A 27,724-nucleotide genomic window follows, 5' to 3' on the forward strand; every position below is an offset into this window, starting at 1 on the left:
CAGTCATGGCCACACAGTGCCAGGGGCTAAAGAACAGCACTTAGCTCCTGCCCAGGCTCGAGTGTGCCCTGAGGGCCAAGCTCTCGCCCCACTCTTTATCACAAGAGTGAGTAATGTGTTGCCTCAGGCAGCAGAAAGGAACCTTGTAAGTCAAAGAGCATTCATGGAAGAGTTAGTATCCAGTGATTTTTTTTTTTTAAACACTGTCAAGAGATGGAAAGCAGTAGAAATTTAAGTTAGCGATTATTATTTATTCTGGGGCAAGCCAAACACATAAATGCCTTCAAAACAGAAAAAAAAAAAACAGAGCAGAAGCCAACATAAGTAATAAAATTGAAATTGGATCATTATCAGATGTTATTAGCAAATAAAAGAGAGGAAAAGGGTTGCGAATTGGCTTCTGTAAAATCAATTCCCATGTCCTCCAGAAAGCTTCCGTATTTTCAGCCCAGTCTCCACTTCCTTCTCAGAATCCAGGTCACCTTCTATCAGTTGCTTGGAAATCAATTACACACATCCCCAACACACACAGACACACACAGACACACACACACACACACCTCTCTTACTCTATGTCACTTCACTTTCTATTCTCCCCACCCAACCCTGGCCTTTTCTATTCTTTTGCTACAAACTGGCAACTTGTTCAAATCGAAGGCGGAGAGGATTACTTACAATTTTATTTTTTGTCCACACATACCCGGCACAACTCAACACAGGCCTTCACGGGGGCTTGGGACACACCTCCTTGGTGATCCCAGCCCCTGGGAGCACCTCCCAAGTCATCTTACGAAAAATCATGTTCACCTTGGGTGAAGTGCAAATATTCCATTTCCTCTAGGACCTCGAGATGCCCCACAGGCTCCTCAGAGAAAGGTGAGGGAAGGGCGGGCGGTGCGCTCAGGCACACGGGCATCCCGGGAAACAAAGCGCATCCTCCCAAACCTTTCCCACCGCCTTCACCACAAGGGGCCAGAGCAGGAGCACGCGGGGGAGACCAGGGCCAGATTCCCAGTACCACCTGGGCCCCCGAGCACTGCCAGGAGTGAGTCCCTCAGACACTGAACCAGGAGGAGAGCCACAGGGTGTGGCCCAGAAACCAAAAATTTAAAATAAAATTATACATTACATTGACCGTAAAATATTTTATGGGGGAAGAAAAAAGTTTGATGTAATTTTTTTTTGGGGGGGGGGAGTTTGCTCCTGGTAAGGCTCGGGAAATTACACAGGGTGCCAGGGGTTGAACCCAGGTCAAGCGCCCTGCCTGCTTTGCTGTCACCCAGGCTCTAATGTTGGTCTTCAAAGTAACTCCAATTCACTGGGACTGGAGCAATAGCACAGCGGGTAGGGTGTTTGCCTTGCACGCAGCCGACCTGGGTTCAATTCCCAGCATCCCATATGTTCCCCCGAGCACCGCCAGGGGTGATTCCTGAGCGCAAAGCCAGGAGTAATCCCTGAGCATCGCCCCGGTGTGACCCAAAAAGCAAAAAAACAAAACAAACAAAAAAAACAAAGTAACTTCAATTCAGGCCGGGGAGGGGGCACAAAGGGTGGGAGCCCCTGCTCCAGGTTCAATTCCTGGTACAGCTGAGAGTGACACCCTCCCACCCCCGCAAAATAAAAAACATTGCCATTCTGAGCAACCCCTTCCCGCCTGCCCCACACACATACACACATACACCTCCCTGTAACACTCTCAGCAAATTTACTCTCAAATTTACTCTCACTACTACTGAGAGTTGTTTCTTGGCAAAACTTGAAATGCACTGAACTAAAACAATCATTAAAACACTACACGTGCTTTGAGATAATGCTACGTATTATTAACGACAGATCAGAAAAATCACCGGAAGGAAGGTACGCTCCCCATCAGAGATGTTTCCCAAGGGCCGGAGAGGTGGCTCAGTAGGCTGCGCACGGCACTGGCCGGCCCAGGGAGTGCAGCCAGGAGCGATCCCTGTGCTTTGATGCAGGAAAAGCCCCAAAGAACCATCACTGTGGCCCTCCCCCTTTTGTTTTTGTGACTTTTGATGTTTCAACTCCGCCAATCTCACGGTTGTTCCAACTGAGGCTCTGAAGCTCCATCTTCAGTCCGTTTGCATAAAATGACTTCTGGAGTCGGTCTGCCTGGACAGGAGCGCCCGGGCACAAAGCAACCGCATGCCAGGCGCTCACTCGGCCCCTGAGATGGCGCGGCTGTCACCAGGAGCCAAGCATGACACCGGCACCATGGCAACTCATTGGCCCTAGAAAGCACCAGGGCCATGGTGCAGTTGGGTTGGGCCTGAGGTTTACACCCACCCGTCTCCACAGCCCGTGGCTCAGCCTCATCCCGCCTCTACTTTTACACAGAGCCCACTGGGTCAAACACGGGATCAGGAACGTGGCCACTTCAATCGGCTCTAAAACTGCCTGCCCGTCATCTTGAAGGTGAGGGCCCAGAACAGCTCCGGGGCATGTCTGAAAATGACCACAAGCCACAATAAGAAACATGTGCTTCTCTCGCTATCTTAAGAATGTTCTCAGCCTTTGCTTGGCTGTAGAGATGTCAGCACTTTTCGGAGGGTAAACAAATTTAAAACTGTAAAACCCGGATGCACTTTCACTTGCTTTTGATGTTTAGATTTAGATTTAGATTGAAAGTTTTAGATTTCGGGGCCGGAGTGACAGAATAGCACAGCAGGTAGAGCGCTTGTCTTGCACATGCTTGCTTGCACGTGGCTGTCCTAGGTTTGATCCCCAGCATCCCAGTCACCCCCTTCCTAGCCCGAGCCCCACCAGGAGTGATCCCTGAGCTCAGAAACAGGAGTAAATTCTGAGCACCGCTGGGTGTGACCCCGCCCTCCGGCCCCATTCCCCCCAAAAAGCTTTAGATGTCTATAATCTCAGTATAGAAGCAAACAAATACCTATGGCAGAATACTACTGAGTGCGCTAAGAGTGAGTGGTTCGAGCCCCATAATCCTTCCTTGGTGTCAGAGGAACTCCCCAGTTAAGGAAAGAAGATACTTATTAAGATATGAGCTGATACAGAGGGCAAGGATCGTATGACGAGCGTTCAGAAGACATGAGATTAGATCTGGGACTTCTCTGTTATTAATCTCTTCTGGTGTAGAAGGAGGATATTAACATTACCTCTTTCACAAGGCTGTTCTATATGAGTAAATGAGATGTTCGAATCATACAGAACTCGACTTGCCCGGCGTTCACGCGAAGATGACATTTTAAATGATGCAATATAATCTGTTTCAGGATCTGTCGACGCCTCCGGACCCAAGAGCATTCTGGACAAAGCAAACTCCACGGGCTAGCAATACGGGTGTTCCCTCAAGAGCAGTCATGGTAAAGGCTGGTGGCCATCACAGACACGGCGGGGGCTCTCTGCAGAAGCACAGGTGCCTTTCCCAATCCCCCCCAGTGCAGAGATGAGACAGGGTATTTGGGATATCCAAGAAGCCAGGGTGAGATATGCAGGAGAGCACTTGCCTTGCATGTCTGAAGTCCTGGGTTTGACTTCAGATGGAAACAAAAGCAAGGGCTGGCAAGGGAGCACGCACATCAGTCCAGATCAACCCCTGGAAGCTCACATGGTCCCCCAAGCCCTGCCAGGAGTGACCCTCTAAACCCACAGCCAAAAATAAGCCCTGAGCACAGCTGGGGATGGCCCCAAAACAATACAAAAAAAAGACAAAACAAAAACACCGAAGATATCTGTTCTCTCCAAAACCAAATGGTTATTACTCCAAGAAATGGGCTCACGCCGCAGAGTCTGGCACACATTCAAAAAAAGGACAAAAGCAACAAGTATTGGGGTGGATGTGGGGAGAAAGGGATGCTCCTTCACTGTTGGTGGGAATGCTGACTGGTCCAGACTTTTTTGGAAAACAATATGGGCATTCCTTTCAAAACTAGAAATTGAGCTTCCAAATGACCCCACAATACCACTTCTGGGAATATATTCCAAGGATGCAAAAAAGCACAGTAGAAATGACATTTGTACCTCTATGTTCATTGCAGCACTGTTCACATTAGCCAGAATCTGGAAACAACCCGAGTGCCCGAGAACAAACGACTGGTTAAGGAAACTTTGATGCACCTACAGAATGGAATACTATGCAGCTGTTAGGAAAGATGAAGTCATGAAATTTGCTTATAAGTGGATGGTCATGAAGAGTGTCATGCTAAGTGAAATGAGTCAAAAAGAGAGGGGACAGACACAGAAGGGCTATACTCATTTTTGGAATATAAAATAACATAATATGAGACTGATACCCAAGGACAGTAGAGACAGGGCCAGGGGGATTGCCCCATAGTTGGAAGCCTGCCTCATGAGCTGGGGAAAAGGCAATGGAATAGAGAAGGGATCACTAAGTCGATGATGGTTGGAGGGAACGTTCGGGATGGGAGATGTGTGTTCAAAGTAGATAAAAGACCGAACGTGATAGCCTCTCAGTATCTACACTGCAAACCAAAATGCCCAAGATTAGAGAGAGCGAGTATGGGGGAAATTGTCTGCCACAGAGGCAGGGGGAGGGTTGGAAAGGGTGGAGGGGGAGGGATACTGGGGACATTGGTGGTGGAAAATGTGCACTGGTGCATAGGTGTTCAATCATTGTATGACTGAAACCCAAACATGAAAGCTTCATAATTGTATCTCATGGTGATTCAATTAAAAAAAGTAAAAAAGAAAAAAAGAAATGTGCTCTGAGCCAGATCAATAGTATGGTGTGGAGGGCTCCTGCCTTACATCCCCAGCAGGCCATAAGATCTCCTTAGCATACCAGGAGTGATCCCTGAGCTCAGAGCCAGGACTAAGCCCTGAGTACACCCACGTGTGGTCCAAACACAAAATAAACAAAATATTCTCAGAGCTTCTCCTATAGATGTTTACTATGTTCCCAGCTAGAGCAGATTCTGCAAAGTTTCTGAGAGATAAGCTTAAAGACAGTCTAAGGGGCTGGAGCAATCGCACAGCGGATAGGGCCTTTGCCTTGCACGCAGGCAACCTGGTTGCAATCCCCAGCATCCCATATGGTCCCCCGTGTGTTGGAGTACAAGGAGCTTAGGGTTATCAGGTTGCACCCATCACAGTGCTCCCAAGACAGTCCCATTTGTTTGTCTGTAACTACTTCTTTGTGCTCTCTTCCCCAACCAATTTGTAAGGTCTCATCCTTCTAGGACACTGAACTTGTACTGTAAGTTAATATTGCCTTTCTCCTCTCCTTATGTCTTTGAATAGTTTACTTTAATGCAATGTCCTTTTTGTATAGATATAGGAAGACAGTTAATATTATGCTTTATATCTTATATAAACATCACTATATTGCACCCCTTAGAGGTACCATGATCTATATAAGGGGTATAAAGGGATTTTCGGGGCTCTCTGGGGGACATGTGCATCAGAGAACCTGGGAAGATGGGGCTGAAGACAGAAGCTGAGAGAACAAAGGAGCACGTGCTTGAGAACTTCTGAGGCCTCCATGGCATACATCTTGTCCATGTAATAAATTGCTACTAAGACCAACCAGCCTGGCCCTCGTTTCCTTCCTCCGCCTGACCATCGCCATCGACCTCCCTGCAGTCGGGAAATGGCCTGAGACTACCAAACGTGGGCGGCGGGAGAGATAGGCTGCTGCCATCCCCTTGCCCGTCGTTTTTTTTGTGTGTGTTTACACACCAGTGCACCGCCAGGAGTAATTAATTCCTGAGTGCAGAGCCAGGAGCATCCCCTGAGCATTGCTGGGTGTGACCCTAAAAGCAAAAAAAAAAGAAAAGAAAAGAAAAAAAAAGATAGTCTAAGCTGTAGCTTTTGTGCTAACCCCCGTCACCATCCCCTGCAATCACATGTGCCGGTCTTTCCTATCTCTGGACCATGATAAAATACCACATCCTGGGTAGAAGATTAAAACTATGAACAGCTTGAGAGGCTGGAAGACCAAATGCCGGTGGACAGGGTGGGTGCCAGGACAGAGCCTGCTCTAGAGGTGCTCTCTGGTCAGTATTGCCCCACCAGCAGGAGGCACTGCTCGGGCCAGGAATGTTGACCACCAGCATCACCAGACCCCCTGCACCCCCCATACCGACACCAGATCAGGGATAAGGTTTCAGAGTGCGCACTCCGGGAGGGCACCAACCAAGAGTCAGCCCACAGCACTCCCCGAACTGAGTCACTTTTAGCCATGTGGCTAAGATAAATGAACAGCCTCGTGACAAACCAACTCTTCATATTAGGCAGTAAACGGCTGTTCTCAATGGGGTGATTTCCCCCTTTTTCACAGAAAGGAAATGATTCAAACCCAAGAGGCTTCTTATTTATTCCAATGTTCGTGAATAAACTCAAAAGTCATTTTTTCTAGGACATTTCTAGATTTTTTTTTTGGGGGGGAAGCAGAATTAAACATGGCAGCACACATTTGCTGGTCATTTTTAGGGACATAAATAAAATGCATGCAGGTTAAAACAGGCTACTATAAATATTTATCTGGGCAAAGGAAGTCAAGGATAAGGTTAATCATGACAGATTAACAAAATCACTCTCCCCTTCCTAGAAAAAAAAACAGATTTCTTTTTTTGGGGGGGCGGAAGGTGGTTCGGGGAGGCAGGCGGAGTGGTTCGTGACGCCAAGAGGTATGTTATGGGCTTCTTCCCGGCTCTGTGCTCAGGGATGGCTACCGGATAGGGCTGGAGGCAGTGCTGGAGGTGGAACCCAAGTTGGCCATAGCAAACATCTGAATCTCTCTGGCCTCACACATCTTCCCTTCAGAGAAACTTTTTTTTTTTTTTTTTTTTGCTTTTCAGGTCACACCTGGCCAATGCTCAGGGGTTACTCCTGGCTTTGCACTCAGGAATCACTCCTGGCAGTGCTCAGGGGACCACACGGGATACTGGGAATCGAACCGAGGTCGGCTGTGTGCAAGGCAAACGCCCTACGTGCTATGCTATCACTCCAGCCCCCAGAGAAACTTTTAAAAACATTTTCAAACTGAATTTCAGGGTCTGCCTGGATGTATGAGTTTTACGGCCAGCATCTGCAGTAGCACAGACCTGCCAAGGACCTTAACCCAGGTTAAGGTCTCTGAGGCCCTGTCCAAAGCCCTTTGGGCGACATCCTAGCTAACATCTGCCTACTGACAGTTTTCCACACCTAGCCACATGTGGTCACATGAATTAAGATTAAATCAAAGTGAACAAAAATCTAGTATCAGGACCAGACTGATAGTATAGCAAGAAGGGTATTTGCCTTGCATGCAACTGACACGGGTTCGATTCCTGGCAGCTCACAGGGTCCCCCAAGCACCGCCAGGAGTAATTCCTGAATGCAGAGCCAGAAGTAACCCTGGATCATCAATTGGTGTGATCCAAAAAGAAAATATACCCCCAAAAATTTAGTATCTTAGTCGTATCTGACATATTTCAAGCACTTGGGTGGGCACACAAAGTGAGCTACCACAGAATATTTCCACCACTACACAAGGTGCCACTGGATGGTGTTGCAGCTACTTAACAATTAAGTGTCAAGCCCAGGAGCTATTCCTGAATGAGAGTCAAGAGTAACTCCTGAGCACCAGTAGGTATGGCCCAAAAGAAAAAAAAGGAAATAATAATAATGATGATGATGATAATAATTAAGGGTCACTAAAGAGGGCTCAGATCTGAGTGTCAGCTCTGTGATCTGGACAAGTCCCTTAAACCTCTCTAAATTCCAGCTTGTAAAATTAAAATAATAACCCCTTACCCCTTAAGAGGGTTATTATGAAAAAGCAAGTGAGCAAACTGTCCCCCAAAAACTGGCCTAACTGGCAATTAGTGGCAGGTACAAAGTTGAAAGATTTACAGTTGCAGGATGCAAAGTTAAGACCCAGCTGTCAGAAGCTTCCCCTCTGCACCAGCCAGAGCTATGTGAGGTTGAGGAAAAGGCCCAAGTTACGTGCACAATATCGGCTCTGCTTGCTGGAACCCCAGATTCGAGCACAGAACAGCGAGTTGCCCCCACACCGTGCCGGGAGGAGCACCAAAACAAACATCAAAGAAAACACTCGGTATCTAACACGTGTTCTTTAAAAGAAAAAAAAAAACACCACCACAAAGTCTGTCTCCCTGGGGCGAGGAAGGAAAGGATGTGGGTGATGGCTGACAAGTGGAGCAGAGGTGGGACAAGGGAAGGTGATGAAACACACTGGGGATACTTTATGACAGCCGGATAACACGTAACCTGCCTCTGTTAATATCCAAGAACTGGACCGTACAAAGAAGGAATGCCAATGTAAGCTGTTCACTGGCTGCTGGAAAGGTATTAATATTGATCAGACTAGAGAAATGTCAGAGATAAAACAGGAAGAACTCGGCTCGGGAGAGGTACATAGGAATTCTCTACTTTGCGTGCAATTTTTCTTACTTGAAACTGCTTTAGGGGCCGGAGAGATGGTACAGTTCAGCGGGCAGGGCACCTGTGTGGCACGCAGTCAACTTGGATGTGATCCCCGGCACCACGCAGGGTTCCCCAAACCAGCCAGGAGCGATCCCTGTGCCCAGAGCCAAGAGTCAGTCCCGAGCACCACCAGCCAGGGCCAGATAGCAATAAACAAACAAAATCCAGGAGACTGAGAGACGGAACAGGAGCTAAGGCACTTGCTTTTTGCACACACCAGCCAGGGGGCTAGACCCCCTCAGCACCACACGGTCCCCTGAGCACCTGGGAGCAATCCCTGCCCCCAAGCACAGAGTATCTCTAGGGGTGGCTCAGAGGAGAAACGCATCTGCTCGGAATAGGGGCGAGCGGGGAAAGAGCACGGGGGCCAGCCCAAAGTTTCGACCCTGACCCCTTCGAGCCTGAGGCCCAGCCCAGCCAGGTGCAAGAGCCCCCAAGCACCATCGGGTATGCGGCCAACACACAGCAGAGAAAAGAAAATCTGTCAGGGGCTGGAGCGATAGCACAGCGGGTAAGGCGTTTGCCTTGCACGCAGCCAACATGGCCAACCCAGGTTCGATTCCCAGCATCCCATATGGTCCCCCGAGCACCGTCAGGAGTAATTCCTGAGTGCATGAGCCAGGAGTAACCCCTGAGCATTGCCAGGTGTGACCCAAAAAGCAAAAAAAAAAAAAAAGAAAAGAAAAGAAAATCTGTCAGAATCAAGAGGTAGCTGACACTCTAGGTGTGTCCTAACACAAGCGTCCACTCAGTCAAATGGACATCCCGGGGGGACGGAGGGGTTGTCCCTGAAGACATCTGAAGGGAATTAACAATGAGCAGACGTTCCCTGACCCCAGGTCCCGAGGCAAGCTAAGGGGCTGGTAGATCAGATGAGGCGCCTGGGACCTGACGGTCTGGCATGGAGTCCAGTTTCTTTCCTACCTCTGGACCCAAACTAAAACCTCGACTCCTCCTGGGGCTGGCGCCTGGAGGATGAAGCTCCCCCCCCGCCTCGCCTGGACACTGAGCAACCCCAGAATCTGGGGGCTGCTGTGCCTGCAAGATACCTGTCCCAGCACCGCTGGTGCCTGGAGCCCACCTCTTCGGCCATGGGTGGTGACCCTTTATGGAGACACGTGACTGAATGCAGGTAGGGGGATGGGGGGGTGAACAACCAACAGCCGAAAACTCAGACTTCACAGCCTTTCGTGCACATTAGTCACAGAAAAGGGGCCGAGAGTGGAGACACCAAACCCAGACCTGACCTGCCCTGGCCTCGCGGGACACTCCTCCCAAGGTCCCCACCTCCTTCAGCACACAGCCCCACCCCAGGGCGCCATTCCATGGGCAGGGCCCAGCCTGGCACTGCGGCTGTCCCCCACCCCCACCCCTGGCCCTCAGAAGAGATTTAAAACCAGGAGCAGGGATTTAAAGCCCATCAACGGCAACACCCACCCCTGGCGGGGCCCGAGGCCCAGTATGGAGGGGGAGGGCGCTTGTTCTCCTGGGACGCAAGCCAACCTGGGTTCCACCCATGGCACCACATGGGGTCTCCTGAGCCCTGCCAGGCATCATCGCCGAGCACAGAGCCAGGCGTCAGCCCTTACGGAGCACCGCGGGGTGTGGCCCCAACCCCCCAAACATACACTGTGACGGAGAGTGCGACTCCAGGTGAGCACAAGTGCATGTGTGTATGTGTGTGTGCGTACGCGCGCGCGCGCGTGTGTGTGTGTTTATGTGGACACAGCAACCTCCAACAAACACCACACCTAGATAGTGCCCAAGGACTGGGTAAGCAGCCTGAAGGACTGGAACACGAGTTCTGCATGCAGGAGACCCGGGCTCCAGCCCCACCACCTCCAGGTCCTCGGAGCACTGTAGGCAGCAAGCCCTGTGTACTGAACCCCGAGAATCACAGGGCCAGACCCCAAAACAACACAGAACGTGTGCCAGAGCCCCAGTGCTAATGACCCTCAGCGAGCACTGATCACCCACACGTGCAACACAACCACCAAAGGAAAGGGAGGAGGGGCCCGAGCCAGGGCACGTCGGCCTCACATGCGGCTGACCCAGGTTTGATCTCTTGCATCCTTCAGGGTGCCCCCAGCACCGCCACAAGTGACCTCTGAGCACTGCCAGGTGTGACCCGAGAACAAAATTTTTTAAAAGAGGAAAAGAAGAGGGAGAGAGATGAATTAATAAATCGCTCCGTGGCAGCCGGGTGATGTTTCCAGTCTGGGGGTGGAACGCGTCCTCCCCGCACAAATGTGACAGTCGGGAACGCTTGGGAGACAGCATCTGCGGAGTTTTTTTTCCCCCCTCTGTCTAATTCAGGGCAGGTGAATCACGCAGAGGCTGAGTAATCGCCGGCAAGAGGGAGACAGAACTGCGTGCAGAACGGTCAGTCTAAAGGATCTCTAGGACCCTGGTTCCCCACTGGTGGCGTTTCAGGGCCAAATCTCGGGGCTGGTGACAGTCCACCCAGTGCTCAGCTCATCAAGCAGCCCCGGTGCCCTCTGCTTCCCCGGCACTCCACCAGCCCGGTCTCTGCTCTCTATTTTTTTTTTTCCTTTTTGGGTCTCACTCCTGGCTCTGCACTCAGGAATTACTCCTGGCAGTGCTCGAGGGACCATATGGGATGCTGGGAATCGAACCCAGGTCGGCCACGTGCAAGGCAATTGCCCTACCCATCTCCCCCCCGCCCCCCTCCTTTTTTCTGTTTGCTTGTTCTTCTTTAGGTGACACCCAGCGGTGCTCAGGGCTGACTCTTGGCTTTGCAGCCAGGGCAACTCCAGCTCTGGCCCCAGAACTCTTGCTCTGCCTCAGGTCTGCACACTCCCAACTGTGCCTCGGGGCATCTGCCCGGCAGGCACACCTTCGGTGTCCGCTTGGCAGCCCTGCGGCCCCGGGAGGGCCCAGAGATGGGGCACTTTTGCAGGGTGCCTGCACCAGGCACTACTACAAGGCAAAATACAATTCGACTCAACAGATTTTCTTTTTTTTTTTGGATCCCACCTGGCAATGGTCAGGGGTTACTCCTGGCTCTGTACTCAGGAATCACTCCTGGTGGTGCTCAGGGAATCATATGGGATGCCGGGAATGAAACTCTAGTTGGCCTTGTGCAAGGCAAACGTCCTACCTCCTGTACAATCACCACCCCCCAGCAACCGTTTCCCTCCACCATTGTGTCCCCACCCGCTCCCTCTATCAGGTCTCACTGCCCCGGTCAATTCTCCTCCACGGGCCGTTTTCTTAGGCTCCATCGCTTTGGGTCACTTTGTTCACTTTCTGTACTTCTTTATATCCCACCCATGACAGAGGTCACTTGGAATGTGTCCCGTCCCTTATGGCGGGCTTCGCACGGCACAATACCCTCCAGATCCATCCACGTGGCAGCCACGCACGTTGACTTTGTCCTTTCTTACAGCCGCATAGTACTCCACTGGGTGCACTCCGCACCTGGGCTTCTTTGCCCGGCCATCTCTTCTCGGGCCCTGGGTTTGTTTCCAGGTTTGAGCCATGGCAAATAGTGTTGCAATAACCATCAGAGGTCTTGTCTGAATAGTTTTGGGGCCTAGGACGGATGCCCTGGAGTGGGACGGCTGGGTCACATGGAAGCTGAGTTCTTAAGTTTATGGAGAAGGATCCAAACTGTTTTCCAAAAAAGGTCCAACTATCTCCTTTGCCACCCTTCTGGCATGGCACCATCAAAACTGGTGAGACTAGGGACATTAGTGGAGGGAAATGTGCATGGGGGAAGGGACGGGTGTTGGGAGCTATCTATGACTGAAACCTAATCATGGAAACTTTGTAATTGTGCATCTCACTGTGATTCAATGAAAAAAAATTAAGTTTGTGAGACACATTATTTTTTTTTCAAGTTTTCATTCTACTGATATCATCTAAACACCTCCGGGGAAGTTCTAGGAGAGCAACTGAACTTGGCAGTCACTCCCACACCCGTATAACCAAAGATGTCATCATGGAACATACTGGAACAGGAGAGCCAGGTGGTCTGGCATGGAAATCTCTCAGCTCCGCCTGCTCCTCTCTGGGGGTCACCCGTGGCTCAGCTCACGCCTGTGTTTGCGCCGGGGTGCCAGCTGCAGTGCCTACAAGCATCTGCCCGTCAAACCCACAACTCTGAGGCTGGCTCTGCCAGAGCAAGGGGCCCAAGAGAGACGCCGCCTTCTCCTCTGTGCTCGGAGGCTATGCTCAGAACAGCCTGTGGCACAGGGCCTGGGCACGCTCCAAGGAACTGGTACCTGTGTGGGAAATGTCCCAGGTCATGCTTCTCTCAGGACTCCAGAAGCCGCTGCTCCAGAGCAGAACACTTAGCCTGGCAGCGGCACATCCTGGAGGTGGGTTCAGGAGGGGCATTCGGCGGGCTTGCCAGGGCAAGAGGCAGCATGACCTTCCCCTGAGAATTGCGAGGCAGCAGTCCCCTCCCCTGGGAAAGCTGGGGGGGGGTCGCCCCTGCACCCCGGGCTCACACCCCATCTTATCGTATCCCCGCGCCCCCCAACATCTCCACTCCCAGAGAGACCGAGCTGAGAAGCACTGAGCTGGGACTGCGCCAGCCTCGGGTCTTCTTTCCTCTCATAAAACCCGCCTGATGTATATGTTTATGGCAGCATTATTTACAATAGCCAGAATCTGGGGGAAAAAAAAAAAACCCCGAGTGCCCGAGAACAGACGACTGGTTAAAGAAACTTTGGTATGTCTACACAATGGAATACTACGCAGCTGTTAGAAAAGACGAAATCATGAAATTTGCATATACGTGGATGGACACAGAGTATTATGCTAAGTGAAATGAGTCACACAGAGAGAGAGGGACAGACATAGAATGACTGCACTCAGTTGTGGAATATAAAGTAACAGAATGGGAGACTAACACCCAAGGACAGTAGAGATAAAGGGCCAAGAGGAGAGCTCCACGGCTTGGAAGCTGGCCTCACGTGCTGGGGCAAAGGGCAGCTGGTATAGAGAAGGAACCACTAAGTGAATGATGCTTGGAGGGCTCGATCGGGATGGGAGATAGGTGCTGAAAGTAGATGATAGACTGAACATGATGGCCTGTATTGCAAACCATAACACCCAAAAGGAGAGAGAGAGTAAAAGGGACTATGCCTGCCACAGAGGCAGGTGGGGCGTGGGGAAGTAGGGGGGTGATGGTAGGGTTGGGATGGGGGTGGCAGGAGGGATACTGGGAACACTGGTGGAGAATGGGCACTGGTGGAAAGATGGGTATGCGACCATTGTACGACTGAAACATAATCATGGAAGTATATAAGTCTGTGACTGTACCTCACAGTGATTCATTAAAAAAAAAAAAAGCCTGAGATTTCCCATCACCCTGCCCCCCCCACCCACCACCCCCAGAGTGCTTCTCTCTGATGAATCTGTCTTTCGCAACCAGGCACAAATTGAGAACTTGCTGGAGGACAAAGAGGGGCCTCCCTGCCAGACAAGCCCACTCCTGCTGCCCACGGGGAGCTGGCCAGGGAGGGCTGGACCCCACAGTGAGGGTCCTGGTGCAAGGTCTTCCCCCACCTTCTGGGCAGCAGGCACCCACACCGCTGAGGGTGTATGCGTGTCCAAGTGAAGACAGCGCCATAGCGGGGGGGGGGGGGGGGGGGGAGGCGGGCAGCAAAGAGGGGAACCGAAACCCACCCTCTTCTGGGAGGTGGGGGCTGGGAGCTAATCCCACTGCTTCCTTCTGAGAAGGGAACCAGAGACGGCGGTGGCAGCTTCCTGAGGCGGAGAGGAGGCCCAGGTGTGGGACAAAGCTCAGGCCATGGGTTTTCTCCCGCCACATGCTGTTTGGTGAACAAAACCAACTGTACTAAGGCGCCAGCAGCCAACAACACAGTGAGCAGATCCCCGCATGGAAGACACCACTGAATTATGCCTCCGAGACCATACGCCACAGTCGTGGGGCCACCCGAGAAATACAAGCGTCACAGAGAAAGGAATTAACAGCTGGTCGCTGAAAATGAAAACAAAAGCCCGCTTCCTACACCTGCGGGGACCAGGGAGAGGGCTAGCAGGGGTCAACCAAAGGGTCAGCGAAGAGCAGAGAGAGGAGACCGACTTGGGGGCTGGAGTCATCGGGCGGTGGGCAGGGCGCTTGTCTCGCACGCGGCTCACCCAGGTTCAATCCCCGGCACCCCAACATGGTCCCCAAAGTCCTCCAGGAAGTGATCCCTGAGCAGAGAGCCAGGAGTAAGCCTTGAGTTCCACTGAGTGTGGCCCAAACACCTGGAGGAAAAAAAAAAAAAAGGGCGGAGGACGTTTGATTCAAGGCCGCCAGGGCCCTGCTTCTGGGAACAGGCAGGTGATTTTTCTCTGGGAAATCTGCGCTTAGTTTGCAGATTCTGCCGAAACTGAACATCCCCAACATCCCCTGGACAAACCCGGCTCTGGGAACGATCAGGAGGCTAATGAGGGCATAGCCAGGTCACCAGGCCCCGCCGAGCGAGGCAGGCCACGGCCAGCCCAGTCCCTCTTGCAGTAATGACAGACCCTTCCTGCTGGCCACATGGCTGAGGTGGTTTTCAGGCGGGGAATATCTGATCTCCCTGCAGGGAGAAGCCTGCCCAGGGGCTACCCCAAGAAAAACAGGGACAGAGTCCGAAAGTCACCCCCAAGCTCCTCCTGTGGGCCCCACTGAAACCACCATCCTCAGCAACTCAGGGGACACCAGTCGGACACCCACCGCAGGCAGAGACACTCTGTCGCTCCACCCAAGAGCCACGGACAGTGACCAGCAGCGGAGTTAAACCTCCACAGCCTCCAAAAGTAGGGAGAGCAGCTCCCGCCTCCTTAGAAAGGCCTCACCTTCCTCAGGGACGTTCCAGTCTGTCATTTTCTTCCCTTCCTCTGATTTCCTCGGCAATTACTGTGCAGCTCCTCGGGCATTTAACCACTTACTCCTGGGCTGGTTCCTCCACTCCCACAGGTCTATCAGGGTCTTGTCTCAAGCAAAGTCAGCCAAGGTGAAATTATAGTAATTCCCTCTATAGGACGCCTGTCACCTCCCACCACCCAGCACAAACCAGACCAACCTTGTCTGAGAAATCAAAAGAAACCCAAGTGTGTGTGTGTGTGTGTGTGTGTGTGTGTGTGTGTGGCGGGGCTGTTGGGGGGGTACTGAAGAGAGTCCAGCAGGTACGGTGCTTGCCCTGCAGGCAGCAGGTGGGAGGAACACCTGAGCAGTGGCAGGTGTGGCCCCAAAACAAAAAGAAGAAACCCCAAAGAACCACAGTTGGTCTGAATGAGTGAACAAAACTGCCCCTTGCAAACAAAGCTTGAAAGATGCTGGCTAGTATCACCCCAAGTCATTCATTTCTTCTCCTTTTTTGGGGGGGGGGCTTTTTTGGGTTACACCTGGAGATGCTCAGGGGTGTTACTCCTGGCTCTGCGCTCAGGAATTACTCCTGGTGGTGCTCGGAGGAGAATCAAACTCAGGTCAGCTTTGTGCAAGGCAAATGCCCTACCTGTACTACCGCTCCGGCCTCAGCTCATGATTTTTTATGTGAAATGTTCAGTAAGTGTAAGTTCACAGAACATTAAAGCCAAAATGGGAGAAAGCTAGTCGCTTAGTTTTCAAGCATCATTGATTTGATTACTATGTTTTGCTTGGGGGCCTCACCCAGTGTTGCTCCGGGATTACTCCCAGCTCCACGCTGGGAGTGCTGAGGATGGAATCTGGGCTTCCTGCGAGCGAAACATGCACTTCAGCCAGCAGAGCTAATTCCCTGGCCCCACACATTATTCTAACAACAAAGAATACTTTCCAGGGCCCGAATGACAGTACAGCCGTGAGGTTCTTGCCTTACACTGTCCTATCCTGGTTTGGGCACCTGGGTTGGTGGCAAATCCCCAGAGTGATCCCTGAGCATGACCAGGCATGGTCCCCAAATACACAAAACACACATATACTTTCCCCTCCCCAAAGTAATTTATCCCCCCCCCAAAAAAGGACAGGGTACACGGTTGGAAACCTGCCTCAAGAGCTGGGGGAGAAGACAGCTGGGATAGAAAAGGGATCTCTAAGTCAGTGATGGTTGGAGCAATCACTCAGGATGGGTGACAAGTGCTGAAAGTAGATAAAGAAGCAAGCACAATGGCCTGTCAGTATCTGTACTGCAAACCATCATACCCTTAAGGAGAAAGAAAAAGAGGGAAATTATCTGCCATAGAAGGGTGGGATTGGGGGAGGGATACTGTGGACATTGGTGGTGGAGAATGTACACTGGTGGAGGGATGGGAGTTTGATCATTGTATGACTGAAACTCAAACATGAAAGTTCTATAACTGTAGCCACGGTGATTCAATTAAAAGAAAAAAAAGAAAGAAAGAAAAAAAAAAAAAGATGGGCAGCTCCAATGCAGGAGGCAGCCAGGGAGGAATCAACCGTGGGACTGTGGCAGAGTCACAAGCTGGCCATGGGCTGCCCTCTCCTCCGGCTCCCGGGCTCTGTTTAACTCCCCTGCCCGCTGGCAGAAACATAGCATTCAAAGAACCCGCTCCAAAGAATTGTTTAGAAAATCAACTCCTCAAAGACAGATGGGACAACCAGATTCTTTGTTGAAACCAGGCCAGTAAGAGAAACTTGTAGCTGAGGCTGACCATCCCTTCCGCTGGACCCCATTTTCAAATCTTCGCTTTCACTCAACTGTAACATCTCCCAATCACAAGTGGCGGCAGAAACGCAAGTGGGCAAAAGGCAGGTCAGGACACAGTTACTCTCCAGAGCAGATGGAGTCTGCCTGAACCCAGCTTCCTTAGGGGAGTTCATTCTGGAGTGCTTTATGGGTATATTCAGAGCATGTAAGGAAGTGATATATTTCATACACGTACATGCCAGTGGTCAACAACTGCTTCTACTCACAATCCCCAAGTCCAAAAAAACTCTCAAGATATTTTGCCACCGTATTTGCCAGTTAACTTGAATGAAACCTGAACCGGTTTGATGGCAAAACTTGACCTAAACTGACTTCAAGTTATTTATAGTTTTATTTTCCCTCACTGAGTATGAACACACATACAAATGAATACATTTCACTGTTCCAGAAGTTTGAGAGAAGGGATTATAGATTTGGGTTTGCGTATACATCCCTAACATACACAGGTATATGTGCATGGGGCATTATAGTTCAAGTGGATAATGACCACTTCAACATATATTTACACTTTACTTTGTTGATGTTTACACTTCAACATGTATTTTAAAATCATACAATAGTTCATGGGAACTACTTAAAGTCAGAAGTTTCTCTGGGACTGGAGAGATAGTACAGCGGGGAGGGTTCTTGCCTTACACTGGTTCCAGCCTGGCATCCCTTGTGGTTCCCACTACCAGGAGTAATTCCTTAGTGCAGAGCCAAAAGTAAGCCCTGAATATCGCTAAGTGTGGCCCCAAACCCCAGATATTTTAGAAATTAAAAAATAAAATAAAGCCAGAAATTTCTGAGCTCAGAAAGGAACTCAAGAGGACAGTCTAGTGCCTTCACTGGCAGGAGGGAATGGAGGCTTCCAGAGATCACTGACTGCTCTGCCCTCAGAATTCCAGGGGTTTCCCAGAAAGCACTTAAGATGCGGGGGGAATTTGTTTTAAACCTCCTTCCCTCGGTTCCATTTTTTTCTCCCACAACATGGATGTGTTTACGTGGCTTATTAAAAGTGACAAACTGCTACCTCTTATACTAAGAGGAGAAAATAGACTCTAATGAATTCACAGTTAACAATCAAATCAATAAATGAACTGTGTTGGGTTGGGAAGGAAGCAAGCTCATGGGCTAGAGCTCAGCTCTGCACCTGGAGGACGGGTTCCATCCCTGGCACCATGTGGTCACCCAGCAACCCCAGGAGTGACCCCCTCCCCACGTACCAGCGCGGAGCAGGAAGTATCCCCTAAACGCCAAGGGGGACAGGCCCCAAACAGTCACTGGTCACGGGGTAAGGACTAAGCACATTACTGTCGGTAAAGCAGTGAAATGTGTCTGGGCCGGGTCAGCAGTGTGGATACTGGCACCAGCAGCTTCTAACCTCAGAGACTCTCTCCCGAGGAACGGGAGAATTTAGCCACCCACTACCTTAATTAGCCTCTCAAGTCTCCTTGTCTGTTACTAACTTCAAGCTCTGTGTCCATTTCAAGACTGTGACAAGCTTTCGGTAAATAAATCGCCAGCCATGAACGATTAAAAAAAAAAAAAAAAGGACGGGGCGATTATACAGTGGGTCAAGCATTTGCCTTGCACGCACCCCAAAATAACAAAGCAAGAGAAAATGAAGTTATCGGGGCTGGACAGACAGCACAGCAGATAGGGTGTGTGATCCCCAACACCTCATTTGGCCTATGAGCCCTGCCAGGAATAAGCCCTGGCACAAAACTAGGAGTAAGCCCTGAGCATTGTCAGGTGCCCCCCAAAACAGACACACATACACACACACACACACACACACACACACACATTTTTTTTCCTAATAACTGATGCCTTGAGTTACCTTCATACTGCAGGAGAGTTAATAAATGGCTAATTATAATCAAGGTTAAAAAAAAAAAAAGGACCAGAGCGATAGTACAGCGGGTAGGGCGTTTGCCTTGCATGCGGCTAACCCAGGTTCGATCCCCGGCATCCCATATGGTCCCCCAAGCACCGCCAGGAGTAATTCCTGAGTGCATGAGCCAGGAGTAACTCCTGAACATCGCCAGGTGTGACCCAAAAAAGGCAAAAAAAAAAAAAAAACACACTCTTATCAGCAATAAGACACTTGCCCATATAAGCACTCGCTGGGTTAGCATGTGAGCAGAGAAAGGAGAACAGAGTAGTTGACAGTATAATACTAGGCACTTATCTCCCGCTTACAACTGTGCGCGCTCTCTCTCTCCCTTATTTATAAGACTGGTTTTTTTAACCAGCCCCTGGGATCAAAAACAGACACTTGGAAACCACACCACAGAATTCATTCATGAAACCAATCTTTTGACTGTATACTCTGGCGAGCCCCGGAGCTGGAGAGGGTGGGGCAAGTAAACTCGCCCAACCTCGCTCATGGGGTTGTACCATCTGGCCAGGGTTCAGCCCTCAAGCACATGGCAAGCACATGCAAACCAGCCAGCTCATGGGAAGAACCGTCACGGCTTTCTAGCTTCCAAAAGAAAAATATTCAAACAAGGCAGATTTCAAACCCTTGAAAATATCATTTATCTCCCAGTTTACTACCCTGGCTGTTTTGTTTTTTTTAAAGTCAAAACTTCAACATGGATAAACCTAGAAGGCCACTGTGCTCTGTGAATGAAGTCAGACAGACACAGACCCCGAATGATTTCACTCACATGTGGTTGGTGGAGGAAAAAAAAAACAAACAAATCAAAGAAAACCTAAGAACACGTACACAAGCAAATTAGGGGTGTCCCAGAAGGGACAGGGAGAGTGGGAAAATGCAGCATACGATGTCCATTCTGTTACTGATGCAGTTTAGACACACGTGGGGCTTAATGATGTTATAAAAAAAAAAAAAAACGGGGCAATAGCACAGCAGGTAGGGCATTTGCATTGCACACAGCCCATCCAGATTAGATCCCCGGCTCCCCATATGGTTCCCCGAGCACCACCAGGAGTCATTCCTGAGTACAGAGCTGGAAGTTAGCCCTGAGCATTGCCAGATATGGCCCCAAACACAAAATAAATTAAAATAATAATTTTAATCACTCAGGGTCAGAGATATAGAGGGGTTAAGGTACTGGCCTTGCTGGTGGTCAACCAGGTTAGAGGCCCAGCACTACATGGTCACCCTCCCCCCATCCTTCCCAGTGCCAGAAGTGACCCCTCAACAGAGGGCCAGGAAGAGCCCCTAAGCAGTGCTGGGTATGGTCCCCTGCCCCCCAACCTTCCTCCCAATTACAAACAAGATACAAATAATAATAAGAGATGCTCTCTAAACTCACAAACATACAAATAATTCTTCCACTCCAAATCTCTACAGCCCACCCCTATAAAGAACACCATGAGGGGCCAGAGCCCTAATACAGCAGGCAGGGCCTTTGCCTGCCACGTGGCTGGCCCGGGTTCCACCCCTCAGCATCCCATATGGTCCCCTGAGCAAGGGCCAGGGGTGATTCCTGAGTGCAGAGCCAGGAGTAACATCTGAGCATCCATACCCCACCCCTCAGAAAGAAAAAAAGCCATTATGAGGGTGTGGAGTGTGTGCTTGGGCAGAGATCACTCCCCCAGCACAGAATGGTTCCCCAACACTCAGCTCTTCCAGCTCCTAGCCTCCTAGCTGGGAGCAGTCTCTACGCTTTCCTTGCAAGCTCCTTGCAGCCTCTAAGCAATCCTTGCAAGGGTGAGAAGGTGTGCCCCCCCCCCACTCCAGCCAACCCCCAGAGCTGAAAACAAAAAATACCCAAAAAACCACCGGATGAAACGGCGAACAGCGGTGAACAGCGAGGGAACTGTTCTACCCAGACCATCAGGTGGTGGTTTCCAAACTAGCAAATGTTCAAGCGCACGCGGGCGCGTCCCAGAGGCTCAAAGGCCATGAAAACACCTGGGTGTTCGCAAACCCCCCAAACCTGTTGCAAGGAGCTGACCGCCTCACCCAATCCCTTTATTTGCACAATAAAAACGGATCCAAAAGGGCCGGGCTCCGAGCAGCCGCCGGGCCGTGGCCGCAGCCGTAGCCTTAGCCGCTGGGGTGACGGATCAGCCTGTCCCCTGACGCGGGTCCCGGCCGCGCCAAGCGCCTCCCCCACCCCCAGGGCCCGGGGCTGGAGTCCCAGACAGTTGGGGAGCCCGGGTCACGTTCCGGGGGGGGCCCTCCCCGGGGCGAGGCGGCTCCGGGGTTGGAAGCCCACCCCAACCCCACACACACATACACACACACACCCCACCCCAGGAGCGCCGCGACCTGTCACCGCGTGCGCGCAGCTACCAGCGGGGCCGCCCCGATCTGGCCGGCGGGACGACCCCCGGGACACAGCACCCGCACCCACCCCTAAGTGCAAAACCCGCACCTGGCTCACCCCTTAGCGCCTGCACGCTGGGCACCGCGCCCCCGCCAATCCACGGGTCCGGCGCGGTGGCCCCCTGCGACCCAAGTCGCGCGTGCGGGAATGGGGCTGAGATCAAATGTCTAGGACCGGGTGGGCAGTGGGGGACGGGGTTAGGGTGGGAGTAGAGACCCCACGGTGGGGGAAGAGGCTACAGGAGAGTCTGGGATAACGACAGCAAGTGTGGGGGGGGGGGGGGTCGAGTCCCAGGAGGAGGAGGAGGGAGGAGGGAGGAGGGAGAGGAGGAGAGACCCCAGGGGGGTGGGGGGGGAGAGACGATGGGAGAGTCTCGGGTTAAGGCGGCAAGTCGGGGGTCCCAGGAGGAGGGGGAGGAAGGAGTGCGAAGGAGGAGGAAGAGGAGGAACAGGAGGAGGTGGTGGTGGTGGTGGAGGCAAATGGGGAAGAGGAGGAAGAGGTGAAAGAGGAGCAGGAGGAGGACGAGGACGAGGACGAGGAGGACCAGGAGGAGAGAGCCCACAGGGGCAAGAGGCTATGGGAGAGTCTGGGGTTGCCAAGGCAAGTCGGGGGTCCCAGGAGGAGAGGGAGGAGGGAATGGGAAGGATGAGTAGGAGAGAAAGGAGGAGGGGGAGGAGGGGAAGGAGGAGGAGGAGGACGAGGAGGAGGAGGAGGAGGAGAGACCCCACTGAGGCAAGAGGCTATGGGAGAGTCTGAGGTTACGACGGCAAGTCGGGGGTCCCAGGAGGAGGAGGAGGAGGAGAGGGAGGACGCGGACGAAGGGGAGGAGGACGGGGACGAAGGGGAGGAGGACGGGGACGAAGGGGAGGAGGGGGAGCAGCGTGCGTGGAGGAGGACACGGCCTGCGGGAGCGAGCCCGACGACCCGGGGCCGCGGCAGCGGCTCCCGCTGGCGCCGGGGCATGGGGCGGCCCCGCGCCTTCCCCCCCCACCCACCCCGCAAACCGTCGGCGGCAGCACGAGCGGGCCCCGCGCCCCCGCCGCCCGCGCCCCCCGCCGCACCTCTCCGAACTGGAAGGCGGAGACGAGGGTGACGACGACGCCCACGAAGCAGACGTAGAGCCCATAGCGGTGCGACAGGCAGGTGTAGGTCTGGCGCTGCAGGAGCTTGAGCAGCATCCCCGCCCGCCGCGCTCGGCTCACAGCCCGCGCATCGCCCCGCCGCCCCACGGACGGACGGACGCACGGACGCCCGGCGCCGCGGCCGCCGCTTCCGGGAGCCCGGCCCGGCCCGCCCTCGGCGCGGGGAGGCGGACCCGGCCCAGCCCGGAGCCGGCGCCGCCCCGGTGCGCCCGCGAGACGCGGCGGCCGCGCGGGAGCGGCAGCGCCACCTGCAGGGCGGAGGGGCGGGCGGCAGGCGGGCGGCCCCGTCTGCGCGTGCGCCGCGCTCCGGCCCGCTGGGCCGCCCCGAGACCCACCCGGGGCCCCGTCCCTGCGAGGAGCGGGGCTGTCACGCGTGCGTGAGTGCGTGCATGCGCGTGTGTCTGTGTATCTGTGTGTGTGACTGTGGCTGTGTGTGTGTGGCTGTATGTGTGCGTCAGTGTCTGTGTCTGTGTGTGTAGTGCAGCAGGTAAGGTTCATGCACCCGGGAGAGGACAGTCCCTGCAAGGACCAGCGCTATCAAGCTATGAAGATGTGTGTGTGTGTGTGTGTGTGTGTGTGTGTGTGTGTAGTACAGCAGGTAAGCTATCAAGCTATGAAGATGTATGTGTGTGTGTGTGTGTGTGTGTGTGTGTGTGTGTAGTACAGCAGGTAAGGTTCATGCACCCGGGAGAGGACAGTCCTTACAAGTACCTGTGCTATCATGCCATGAAGATGTGTATGTGTGTGTGTGTGTGTGCGTGTAGTACAGCAAGTAAGGTTCATGCACGTGGGAGAAGACAGTCCTTGCAAGGACCAGTGCTATCATGCTATGAAGGGGTGTGTGCGTGTGTGTGTGTTTGTGTAATACAGCAGGCATAGTTCATGCCTTGCACCTGGCAAAGCACCCAGGAGAGGACCCATCCCTGCAATGACCAATGATATCACGGCATGAAGATTCATGTGTGTGCGCGTGCCAGAGAGAGAAAGACCCTCTCAACATTTCCAATAATGGGGAGGTCGTGGCTTCTCAAAGTGCTAAGAGGCGGCAGCCGGATAAATAGTACGGCAGGTAAGGTCCGTCCATGCCTTGCACCTGGCGAGATTCTGGTACCACAAATGATGCACATGCAAACTCTTGAGCACCACAAGAAATGATAATCCCTGAGCACCACAAGGTACTTCCCCAAAACCAAAACCAAAACCAAAAAACCTGAGCATCAAAATGCTAAGAAGAAACTTTTCTCTCCGTTGTTTGAAAAGGGAAAACCTGAGCCAAAGCTGTGATGGCTCAGTTACTTACTTTGCACTCCGCGGACCCGGCTTCCATCCTCAGCATGGTCCCCCAAATCCTGCCTGCCAGCAGTAATCACTGAGCACGGAGCCAGGAAGGAGTAAGCCCTGAGCACCACCAGGGGTGGCCCGAAAACAAAAAAGGAACACAAAATTATTTGAAAGAGGAAACCTCTGTGCATTCATTTATTCATGCCCTAGGAGTGTCCTGCCTTGCTTGGTGGGTGGTATTGGATAATTAACTGGATCTTTCTCTGGTCACTTCCTGAGAACCTGCTGACAGAGATACGATGTAAATCACTGAGTGTGAAGTATGACACGGGCTGAGGATAGAGTTCAGGGCACTGGCAGAGCACATGTACTGCATACGTGTGCAAGACCCTGGGTACCACCTGCCCCCCCAAGCTTAACCAAGAGGTATCTCAACAGCTAGAGCACACACCTTGTCTGGGCAAGGCCCAGGTTCCCAGGAGCTATGCCCTGCCCTCAGCCCCTAACACTGCCCGCCCTGATTACTCCAGAATAGTTCTGACAGAAATCATGAGCTAGAACCACCAACAGATAGACAGCATGTAAATTCTCTGACACCAAGTTTTTCTAGAAGCATGTCCTTTCAGAACATCTATTTTGAGACAGATTTTATCTTTTTTTTTTTCCTCCCAGTAGTCTCTGGTTTGACCTTTGGCTTAAGATCTGGTCACCCTGGAAATAATATATTCAAATCAACATTCCTACCACTTCAAAAGCAGAGGTAGCATTATCTTTGGATAAAACCAATTTCAGGAAATATTCAAAACATCCACTTTTAACCTGATAGCCTGGAGGAATTAACAGGCTTGCAAAAAGAATTTGCTTCAGGGCCAGGAGTTAGTGTTTAGGGCACATGCCTAACCTGCAGGACCCAGGTTCAAGTCCTGGAACATTGCTGGGTACTGCCCTGGGGCTCCCGGCACCACTCCCAGAGCCAATGCAGCTTCGAGTCCTTCAGCGCTTGCAGTAGCCTAGCTGACCAAGAATCTCCAGCGGAAGGGCCCAGACAGATCATGCAGCATCAAAGACACTTGTCTTGCATGCTGCCAAGCCAGGCTGAGCTCAAACAACCCAGATGGTCCCTTGACCTCAGAACCAGGAGTTAGTCCTGAGCACTGCTGGATATGACCCAGAAAAAAAAAAAAAACATGCAATCAACTTCTCTTCTTTAAAACGTTGGCATGTTCTGGGGCTAGAGGGATAGTGCAGTGATAAAACTTTTGGTTTGTGAGGGGCTAGAGCAATAGCACAGTGGGTAGGGCATTTGCCTTGCACGCAGCCAACCTAGGTTCAATTCCCAGCATCCCATATGCTCCCCCGAGCACTGCCAGGAGTAATTCCTGAGTGCATGAACCAGGAGTAACCCCTGTGCATCGCTGGGTGTAACCCAAAAAGCCAAAAAAAAAAAGCCCTTTTGGCTTGTGTGTGATGACCCACAAAGTAATGCCCAGAAACAGCTCCCAAGCACCCCAGCCCCCAAATCAATAAATAAAAATAAAGTTTTTGACATTTTAGGTATTGTAGAAAATTTGCATAAATTTTGATCTTTCAGAATATTGCTGTGGGGCCAGAGAGATGTACCAGGGCAGGTACTCACCTTGCACTGCTCCCAGTTTCATCCCCCCCCCAATGCATACCTCATATGCCACACCCCTCCCCCCACCCCCAGGATCACCAGGAGTGATCCCTGAGCACTGAGCCAGGAATAAGCCCTGAGCACCATCTGGTGTGGTTCAAAAAAAACAAAACAACTGTTGTCATGCCGATTCACTCCATTTTTTCCCCTATGTTCCAACCAGAGCACCTACAAGTGTCTCAAATATTTTTTCTGCTTAAAATAATGATCTTATTATCTTATTCTTACTTTGGACAACCTGGCAGGCTACCGAATGTAACCTGCCCACACGGCAGAGTCTGGCAAACTCCCCGTGGCGTACCCAATATGCCAAATACCAGTAATAATGATGGATCTCATTCTCCTAACCCTGAAAGACCCTTGAATATGGCACTTTTTAAAATCTCAGGGCTAGGATGATGGAGACGTTACTGGTGCCTGCTCGAGGCAATCAACAAACAACAGGATGATCGTGATGGAAAATAATAATAATTAAGTTCTTGCTCGCTCCCTCCCTCCTGAGCCAGTATGGGTGAACTTGAACAAAATCAATGTAAATATAATTTAATATACACCCATCATAGCTACCTTGCACAGTTATCATGAGGATTGAATAAACAATACGCTTGTCATTGTTGAAATGCCTGGGATATTTTTAGTTGTTGGAAAAGTTAAGAAAAACACATTTGTTCTAGGTTCAACCTCCAGGTTCAAGCTAAAAAGTTGAAGGGGGGGGGGTGGGGAGAAAAACGCCCACTCTGAACTCTGTTCCCTAAACAAGGAGGCATTTCTGCAGTTTGAATACAGAATTCAAGAAGATTAAGGTTAACCTCACCATGAGCAGTGTGAATGGGGTAGGGGGGGCCATCTGAGAAACACAGGGCTTATCTGCAGAGCTTATCTGGAAACCTTTGAGCAAGGGATCGAAAGGGGCCCCAAACCCTAGAAGACAAAGAGACGCAGGAGCTTGCTCACCCCAGACCATGTGGCTCATTCCCTTCCTCAAAATCTGATAACTCTGATTCAGAGGAACTTTATCTGGGCTCTACCCTTGGCAGGTCAGCAAAAACAAACGCGTGGGTGGAAGCTCCTTTCCCTGTTCTGCCTCCAAGAAGAGGGGACTGTCAAGGGGCCATCTTGAGAAAAGAGAGAAGAAAGCCTCGTTTTTTTGTTTTTAATGTAGGATACTGCTAATTTATTCAGCCATGGATTAAGCTGATTGAACTGGGTATGAACTCCACGTTACATTTTTTTTTTAAATATTGTTTAGGGGCTGGAGAGCTAGCACAGCGAGTAGGGCATTTGCCTTGCACGCAGCCGACCCAGGTTCGATTTCCAGCACCCCATATGGTCCCCTGAGCACCGCCAGGAGTAACTCCTGAGTGCAGAGCCAGGAGTAACCCCTGTGCATCGCCAGGTGTGACGCAAAAAGCAAAAAGCAAAAAAAAAAAAAAAAGTTTTTTAATTGAATGCACGTATGCTGCCCGAGCCCATTTGCTGCTTTCGCCCACGCGGCTGAGCACATGTGGTGGCTGAGCACATGTGTTGTCCAAATCTCCCCTCTTGAGATGTGTAGCACTGTAGCACTGTCCTCCCGTTGTTCATCGATTGCTCAAGCAGGCCCAGTAACGTTTCCATTGTGAGACTTGTTTCTGTGTTTGGCATATTAAATACGTCATGGGTAGCATGCCAGGCTTTGCCGTGCGGGCAAGATACTCTCAGTAGCTTGCTGGGCTTTTCAAGAGGGGCGGAGGAATCGAACCCGGCTCTGCCGGGCTGGTGGCTTGCAAGGCAGACGCCCTACCTCTGTGCTATCGCTCCAGCCCCTTGAGATGTGTACTTTCATGTTTTCGTGTCTAATGCTGGTATGTGTGTTGAGGCTCTCTCCCCCCTTGGAGAAGCCCTCGTTCTCTCTTGAGTATGTTACTCTCTCTCTCACTCTCTCCCCCTCCACACCTTAAAAATCCTCCAAATAAGGATCCTCCCAGGAGGGGAGATGCATGTCGAAAGTAGACTATGGACTGAACATGTTTGCCACTCAATGCCTCTTTTGCAGACCACAACACCCAAAAGGAGAGAGAGAACACAGGGGATTGCCCTGCCACAGAGGCAGGGGGGGATGGGGGGATGTGGGTGGGGGGGATATTATCCATGGTGGTGGAAAATGGGCACTGGTGGAGGGATGGGTATCTGATCATTGTATAATTGAAACCAAAGCACAAAAAATTGTAAATCTGCAACTGTAAATAATAAAACTAA

At 51.5% G+C, this 27,724-nt stretch overlaps 1 protein-coding gene across 1 annotated transcript in view; it reads right to left on the reverse strand.

The window, feature by feature from the left end:
- GNPTAB (N-acetylglucosamine-1-phosphate transferase subunits alpha and beta) overlaps nucleotides 1-22,700 on the reverse strand; it is a 77,901-nt gene extending 55,201 nt beyond the window's left edge. Inside the window, exon 1 of the mRNA XM_056114187.1 lies at nucleotides 22,450-22,700. Coding sequence (XP_055970162.1) covers nucleotides 22,450-22,566 — 117 coding nt within the window. The 5' untranslated portion in view covers nucleotides 22,567-22,700. The remainder of the gene's footprint in view (nucleotides 1-22,449) is intronic.
- Between the last annotated feature and the right edge of the window lie 5,024 nt (nucleotides 22,701-27,724).

This window comes from Sorex fumeus, unplaced genomic scaffold (genome assembly GCF_029834395.1).
Source record: "Sorex fumeus unplaced genomic scaffold, SorFum_2.1 ptg000003l, whole genome shotgun sequence".
In the NCBI taxonomy this organism is placed as follows: Eukaryota; Metazoa; Chordata; class Mammalia; order Eulipotyphla; family Soricidae; genus Sorex; species Sorex fumeus.